The sequence below is a fragment of the Notothenia coriiceps genome, unplaced genomic scaffold, assembly GCF_000735185.1.
Source record: "Notothenia coriiceps isolate Sejong01 unplaced genomic scaffold, NC01 NC01_scaffold00012334, whole genome shotgun sequence".
Lineage (NCBI taxonomy): Eukaryota > Metazoa > Chordata > Actinopteri > Perciformes > Nototheniidae > Notothenia > Notothenia coriiceps.
In genome coordinates, this window is record NW_011345035.1 from 24573 (window position 1) to 33299 (window position 8727).

Sequence of the window (8727 nt, forward strand, 5' to 3'; positions counted from 1 at the left end):
GCCGTCGTAGTCCATTTTTTTTTCAAAAATCGGAAGGGTTGTTGACTCGGAGTGCGCGCGATACCATGAGGCGTTTTCATAGAGGCAGCCCGAAGGCGTTGTTTGGTTATCACCGCGCAATAGCACTAAGACTAACCGGTCTTATGTAATAGTTTCTACAAAATAACTCTTTGGTAGTGATTTGCCTGTTTTCAAAAGTTTGGCCAAAGACCAGAAGCGCATGAAAGCGTCTTGTTACCGACTTTGAGTCTAGAATGATTTGAGACTAGACACGTAAATGTGAGGCGCGCTCAACGGCCTGAGAATAAAATGAATGAATTTCCAGGGTAACAGACGAAGCAAAAATGCGTGCAGGGAACACACAATACTTCCCAAGCGTACATTGTGCCACACGTCTCAGTTTTTTGGGGATTTTCGATGTCGGGGGACATTCGCTCACTTGGGAGATTTTTGGAGTGTCTTTTATGGAGGGTTTGCGGACGCTATAGAAAAGAGATCAACTCAGTGAAAGCAGTTATTAAGATAACTGAAACATATCCAGGGTCTGTTGAACTGGCTTCATAGTACAGGGCACAGGTGGCTGCATAGCAGCGCTTATGTCAAAGACACAAACATTATACATTATATTTTTTATTTTACCAGGATGCAGTGACACAAATATTTGGGAAGGCTTAGCCTTCCCTAGCCTACAGTACCCACCGCCCCTGGGTAGTACATCTCTATATACATTGATACAACACTACGTGTTGATAGAAATCAACAAATAAGACCCCACGGTTTGATGATTGATAGGTGTGTGGGCTGTCTTTCATTTTGACACTCAGAACAATTGGGGCTATCCACCCTTATCCACAATGTAAAGTAATTCACACAGCCTCTTCCCTCTTCTCTCTGTGAGGAGCAGCAGGTTCAGCTTTCAGAACAAAGTAACAAAAAACTAAAATGGCATTCATTTTTTTTTAAATGTCGTGTAGTAATGTAGTAATTATTTTTCTTCTCAAGAGAGTACCAGAATGTGTATTTGATGTTAGTATTTCAAAAAATCTCCTGGGGGAAAATCCCCCCAGACCCCCCGGCAGGGGTACAGTTTTCAGCATGTCAACTCTTTCACTCGCCCTTTTTATTTACCACAAGACAAATGTGCCGTTTTATTTCATACAGTTCCATTTTGATTGAGACAGGGAAATAATCTAAACCTCACGTGTGGCGTTTCACTGTTAAGGGGGGCGATATAGCGTGTATGTAATTACATTGCAAATACTGACTTGAGCCCCACCACTGTATGGGTTAGCCCTACCATAGATTACCCAACAAAAAACTCTGGCGACGCCACTTATATGCTAAAAGCAAGATACACATAAAACATACATCCTGCTTACNTCTCTGTGAGGAGCAGCAGGTTCAGCTTTCAGAACAAAGTAACAAAAAACTAAAATGGCATTCATTTTTTAAAATATGTCGTGTAGTAATAGATTTATTTATTTTACTTCTTAAGAGAGTACCAGAATGTGTATTTTATGTTAGTATTTCAAAAATCTCCTGGGGGAGAATCCTCCGAGACCCCCCTCCAGGGGTTGGGTTTTCAGCATGTCAACTCTTTCACCTGTGGGGAAATTGCAGGATTGGCTCCAGGTCGCCCTTTTTATTTACTACAGTTCAATTTGGATTGAGACAGGGAAATAATCTAAACCTTTCCGTTTCACTGTCAAGGGGGGCGATATAGCGTGTATTTAATTACATTGCAAATACTGACTTGAGCCCCACCACTGTATGGGTTAGCCCTACCATAGATTACCCAACAAAAAACCTCTGGTGACGCCACTGCTTAGGCTGTAGGAGAAATCAAATTCATCTGGCTCTTCCCTCGTTGATTTAACATTACTAAGCTCATTTCTAGCTGTTCAGTTTTGTAGCTATAAATACCCAAATAAATCTTGGTAATGGAAAACTTAATGTGAAACAGAGACTTGGAAGCTTGCTCGAGGAAATTTATCAAGCACATTTTATGAGTTAGTGGAACAGTTTCAAAAACCCTCCCTTCTGGTGCATTTATAGACACTTTGACATTTGAGAGTTTTGAGATATGGCCAAAGTTTGATGGACCTTTTCATGTCGTCTCATTGTTTTGCCTGGGGTTTGATTTCATCTGGAATTTACATTTCTATGCAGTTGACTTTCAAATATCAGATGCCAAAGGGTCCTTAAAAGCACTAACTTTTTTTAAATGGATCCATTACAACCACAATGATCATCTTAAAGTTGGTGAATGTGATGGACATGCTCCAACAAGTACAGTATATCCGTGTGTTTGACAGCAATAATGACTGCCTTTCTCCTTGCTTGTGTGTTTCCACAGGCGGTTAATCGGGCGGGGAAGGATGTTCAGGTGATACATGATGGCGTGCAGAGGATAGACTGGCATAACTATGAAGCAATCAAAACAGATTTATCTCGATCTGGTAAGTCCCAAACCTCCTCCTAGTCGCTCCCCAAAGATGATCCCTCATAGATAGAAGAGGAACGCATGACACTGTGAGGCAGGAATCCCATATTTTGAAGAAAGATCCACACATGCATACGCTTATATCTAGGTGAATTGTTCTTCTCAAACACACCATGCAATTCCATCTCTGAGTCTTATTGCTCTCCAGCTCTGCAGCAGCCGTGTGAATCTGCTTTGAATGCATTTCTGCTGTCATAAATATAGTTTATATCTGCTACAATCATCACCAACTCAGTTTTATATGCTGTTCAGGGAAATCAACCTCTATACGAAAAGTGTAAATTAGTTGGAATGGGTTCTTCCTTCCTGAAATGAGTTGTTATAGGCCTAAGGTTATCTTCCACACTTGTTTTAGGAGGAAATGTATGTTTTCTGCTTAATAAAACGTGTATTTATTTTAATGATAAAGTTATTTTTTATTTTGAATGGATATTTACTGCTTCCTGATTATTTTTAAATAAAATATGTGTTTCCCCCGTGTAAAAATAGGCTTGAGAATAATTTTTATTTTGGTCTGATCTCTGTTGACTGTAAAGATCAGGGTTTTTCTTTGATAAAACTCCAAACCTTGAGGCGCAATACTTTAAACACTAGAAAACTACTTTCAACACTGTGCCAGACATTATTTTTGATGTTTGAATATTGCATTATCTTATCAAAACGAAAATAGGTTCGTTTTTTTACGCCTTTTTGCCTATGAACCCATAAAGGTTGATAACATTTAGAAAGGTATGCAGACTTTTGATACAATATGACCGTACCTCAGTGTGGTGTATTTAATAAATGGAGGTGTTCTGTAATCTGTTTGATCAGGTAATGGTGAACAGGGGAAAGCGTTCCCTCTCACGGACGCTGACAGGGTCGACCAGGCCTACAGGGAGAACGGCTTCAACATTTATGTCAGCGACCGGATCTCCCTCAACCGCTCCGTCCCTGACATCCGCAATCCAAAGTGAGTCCCGTATGAGTGTGTCGGTGTGTGTTTGTCTAGGGAGGAATAAGGAATATGGGAGGCATGTGGCGCAGTGGACTAGTGTGTTGGTGTTAGGATCAGGGGAGCAGGTTCAAACCCCTCTGCAGTCAGCATGTCGTTGTGTCCCTGGGCACTTCACCCCAAATTGCTCCTGTGGGGATTGTCCACAGTATTGAGTATGTAAGTCGCTTTGGATAAAAGCATCTAACAAGTGACATGTAATGTAATGTAATGTAATAAAGTTTAACAATATCCAGCGATAAGGTGTTAAGATAAACACTAAGGTGGGGCCTGTTTGATTATCAGGAGTGTATCAAGTACAGAGCTTTGACACCTCAAAAAAAGGTTCATAATTGTTTTTATTTTCATAATTTCAGCACAACTTTTACTAAACTGGTCTGATTTTAAAATAAAGTCAAAATATAAAGTGATTTAATAAATTAAGTGACTTCAATGGTGTTCGATGGCAACATTTATTATTCATTTGACTAATTTATTATGTATTGTTTATTAAAAAAAACGAAAGTGTATTACAGTTGGCAGTATCAATCAAATGCCATAATGCAACAACAGTGATTAATGAACTCTAGAATTCTTCTTTTTTTTTTTACTTGATTTTGAATTTTCTATGACGAAAGGTGATTTTTATTTTTGACTCAATAAATTACTAAATAAAGGGCTGTTCCATATGAGCCATGTTGGTGTTGTGATGCCATTTCAAAGTGCCACATCAGTCATTTGTATAGACTGTGGAATGGTGACCAGATGAAAAGCACTTCCTTTAAGAATGTTCCCGTGAAGCGCCAAGTAACCTCGGGCTAAACTGCCTTTTTTTTAAAGAAGAAATAAATCTCCTGTGTTTGTATGAGCAGTTTCATCTGAATGGGGGCAGGAACGGGCCACAGAGGGCTGAGCGTGTGCAGCTTTTCATTCCAGCCAACCACTGCAGCAGGTTATTTCACAGATTGGCACTCCATCAACCGGAAAGGAAAAATGAATCACCTGGTGGAGCTTTTGGTTGGATTGAAAACCTGCTGACTCCCTGTCCTTCCTGACAGATGGTTGTTGTTCTCAAAAAAGAAGGTTGACTATTAGATGAGAGGCCAGATTTAGAGCATGACTGTGATGTCTGTTTTTGAGGGAAGAAGAAAGAAAGACAGCAATTAGCTGATACAATTCTGAGCTTCCTGATGATTTAAGAGAAAGCTGTGGATCTTTAAATTTGGATTGTAGGAGAGAAATGTGGATCTGACTGCCTGAGTGCATGTGTTATTATGTTACAGTGTGACAAAGCAAAATGTCAGGCGAAATGACTTGTTTTGGTTTGAGAATTGTCTTGAAAGGATTTTGACCTGCTCGAGTCCATAGTCAATACTTTATAACCTTAGGATAGACACAAATGTGACTTGCCATCCAGGCATTAAATCACACAATATTACAAATGCGAAATAAATACTGAATGAATAACTAAAACACACATGTTTTGCTATCAGTAAATGCTGTGGACCCCCCCCCGATGAAGGTGCCCACATTAGGTCACTTCTGCCTGAACAACAAAGCCTTCTTATAGCACCGTTAATTTTCCTTTTGGATCCGTCCCAACTCATTACAACAGGCAATAATAGGAACAATTGTCCAGTGTATTCACAGGAGACATGTATAGCTTTACACTGACAGCAGCTGATAACACACAACACAACACCTACTGTATGCACTTATAAACCATGCTCCTGACAGCAATTAACATCGTCATTGATGTCCCCCTCTGCTGCAAGGTGTGAAGAACAGATAGACTTCTGCTCTGTTGCTCTTCAGAAGCTTTTATTCTGACTGCAGGGGGGCTGGGGTTATATTTGGAGTGTGATTTCCTGAGGAAGAAGAGGAGCTAGGAGAAGATCGGAAATTGGAAAGTGTATTGTTTTGTTTATTGTATGTATTTGTTGGCCTCTGCCCATGGACATTTTAAATCTTACCAGTATTTGTCGAGATATTCCAAGAAGAGAAGTGTTGATAATTTTGGTGATCTGCTGACGCTGATTTTGGTGATCCACTTGTCTAGCACTTTAGAACCATAAGTATGCACTTTATTTATAAAGTCTCTTTCATACAACAAGTCCAGCTTTGGAGGAAGGAAATAGACATAAAATGAACATAAACACAGGAAATAAATGATATAGTACACATACATTTAATACAATTAGATGAAATGGAACACATAATGTAAGATGGAAAATAAAACTCACTAAACAATAATATTTTTTTATCAAAACATAACATAGAAAGAACAAACATAAATTGCTAAACTTCAGCATGTCAACACCTAAGAGGCCTAAAAAGCGCTAAGCAGTCACAACTGCTATTTTATTTGTTGTCCTGGGGCATGGATGAGGCATTCATTAAGGATGAGACATTCATTAAGTTCAACATTTACCAGAATAAAGTGTGTTGAATAACACTTTTTAGAGACATGATGAGCCATATGAACCTGTTAATACTGTACAGCCTGCTGCGTTTCTCTCAGCTCTTCTCTGACTCATTAAAGAAGAAAATACTGGAAATAAACACAACAGCAACACTATAAATATCAACAGAATCAGACCCTGCTGACCTGATGCGTGACAGGAATCCGGAGGCTTCTTTCGCTCCTGCATTCACTGTAAGACAACACTTATGAAGAGTTTTCCATCATAAAGTCATCCTAACACCCTTTATCAACGCTGCAAAACAATCTGCACCCAATTCTTTCAAATTATTTAAAACATTTGTTCATGTTCAAAGCTGTAAAGGGAGCAGAGCTTTTGGTGAGCTGCGAGGTGGAGCAATGCAGCTGTGGCATAAAATGTGAGACTTTATGATTTCCAAGCCTTCTGGACAGCAGCGTTATTTGTACATTTATCATTCCCTTCCTCTTAGCCCACAGAGCACTAATGTTAACAGAGGATCCAGAAGAGCCCAGGCATGAGAAATACCAGCTCATAAAGACTGAAATTACCCCTAGGCTGTTTACGATAATGGTAATTTTACAGTTTGAGCTACAGTATATATAACTTTTCAAGGAAATATAGATCCATTTACGCTTGATTCTGATCACTAACACTGTTATTTTGTGGTGTATTGTTTGGGGTTCCAACAACAAAGCAGTTTGAATGTAATTAAATGAAACACATCATTGACAATACCAATTATGAATGACTTGAAACAAGCCACATTTGAATCCTTTAAAAGGAACAGCTGTCAGTGCAACAACTGTAAGCCTTCAATAGATACATCATAATCTGTGCTTTGTGATTGTGTCGTTGTGTAACTCTGTTGAAAGTGTGTTACGCAACCATGGTTATCATCTCTAATGTTAGGGCTTAATAAGCACACTCTTGGGTTTATGGGATCATTTGCGGCTTATTTTTTTGGCAACATCTTTAATTAAAAGCAAGCTCTTGGCTCAATCATGCACGGACTAATGAAACAGGGTCAATGTCTGACCTGACAGGCGGAAGGCTGTTGTGTCGAAGCCTGAAATCCCTCTAAACAAAAGCACAGAAATTGCATATCTGGGACACTCTGAACCTCAGAGGTCCTTTACGCTTTCCACAGGAAATACAAAGACTTTGGGCAGAGCACAGGGTGGTGGGGGGGGATCAGGTGTGTCTCTCTGTTTGGTCGAAGTGACAGCAGAGTGACGTCTGTCTGACAACATGGTGCCACAACAGTGCTCAGTAGGCCAGTACCTCCCAGCAGCATTCATTCATTCATTGCACTCTCACTCACTGTCTGAAGGGTGTGATAGAGAGACAGACAGAAGGATAAAGAGGAAGAAAGACAGAGGTGGAGCCAGACAGGCCTGAGAGACTCGGAGATAATTACTGTCTCTACAGATTCTTCCTTAACTACTCAGAGAGAGAGAGAAAGACAACAGAATGGGAGGGAAGGTCAAACCAGCAGGTGGAACACTTCATTACGTCTTATTAAAGGGTTGATCAGGTTGGGCTGAGAGCACGGAACAAAAAGGCCGGTGTTCCTGCTTCCACAAGATTTCCCACCCTGCTCTCGATTAGCATTTTAACATCTAAATGAAACAAACTGAATATCTCCATGAATCTATATGGCCAAACACTTACTTACATTAAGTCTGAGCATAACCAGCTTTTGTTTATTAGCTATTCATTGATTTCCTTCCTCCACCACATTAGTCAATGTTCATGTGTGTATAAACACTGTTGTGTGCATCGCTGAACTGAAATACCATGAATGGATTTGATCCAAAAGCAACACTGTTTAAACTGTGTACATAAAAAAATAAAGAAAATAATGTTGATATGTTATCAGTGTTCGTTCTAAAGACAAATTACAATTTTTGCAAATATGATAGACACTTAAGTTCTAAACAAGAGGACATACTTATCATGTTATGTTAGCATCATAGCTAAGGCTTGATGATAATCAGAAGTACAGTAAAACATGAAAGTTAAAAAGTTATTGTCTCATGTAAAAACTATCCTGGGATACATTAATAAATAAGAGTTGTTGTTGAAGATGAAAATGAAATGTGTGTTGCTAAGTGTTCTAAATCTTATAGGAACACGTGCAATAGGTTTTAATATTTCACTCTAGACCAAAATGTTGGACCCACTAGCATGTCTAAAAAAGTTATTATTTAAACAGGCATGACACACTTTGGTCTATGCACATCTCTAATTTTTTTCTCTGGCTTTGTGTTTTTGTGTAGCTGTATAAAGAAGCTGTATGCAGACAAGCTGCCCAACACCAGCGTCATCATCCCGTTCCATAACGAAGGCTGGTCGTCGCTGCTGAGGACCGTTCACAGCGTGCTCAACCGCTCTCCTCCACAGCTCATCGCAGAGATCATCCTGGTCGACGACTTCAGCGACAAAGGTACTGCGACTCTCAACACACACACACACACACACACACACACACACAAGGAGCACAGCTGCGTTCAGCCTAGCCTTGCTAGAAATAACTGAGTATTTGTCTTCCTCTGTCTCCTCTCTTCTTTATTTGTGCCCACACAGACGCAAACACGCACACACCCAAACCACTGAGTCATTCGTTTATAAGTGTTGGTGACTGTTGCACAAGTAACGAGCTGTTTCAAAACAAAAGCATTAGCCGGCTTCTGCAGAGGCCCAGATGTGATCTGAAGACTCTCCTGCTTTTGTACGTCTTGCTTAAGCACACACACACACACACACACACACACACACACACACACACACACACACACACACACACG

General features: G+C 39.9%; 1 protein-coding gene across 1 annotated transcript in view; it reads left to right on the plus strand.

Moving 5' to 3' along the window:
* The window catches only part of LOC104947312 (polypeptide N-acetylgalactosaminyltransferase 10-like), a 71213-nt gene that overhangs the window by 22725 nt on the left and 39761 nt on the right, over window positions 1-8727 (plus strand). Inside the window, exons 2-4 of the mRNA XM_010773290.1 lie at window positions 2357-2459; window positions 3317-3455; window positions 8200-8366. Of these exons, the coding sequence (XP_010771592.1) occupies window positions 2357-2459; window positions 3317-3455; window positions 8200-8366 (409 nt within the window). The remainder of the gene's footprint in view (window positions 1-2356; window positions 2460-3316; window positions 3456-8199; window positions 8367-8727) is intronic.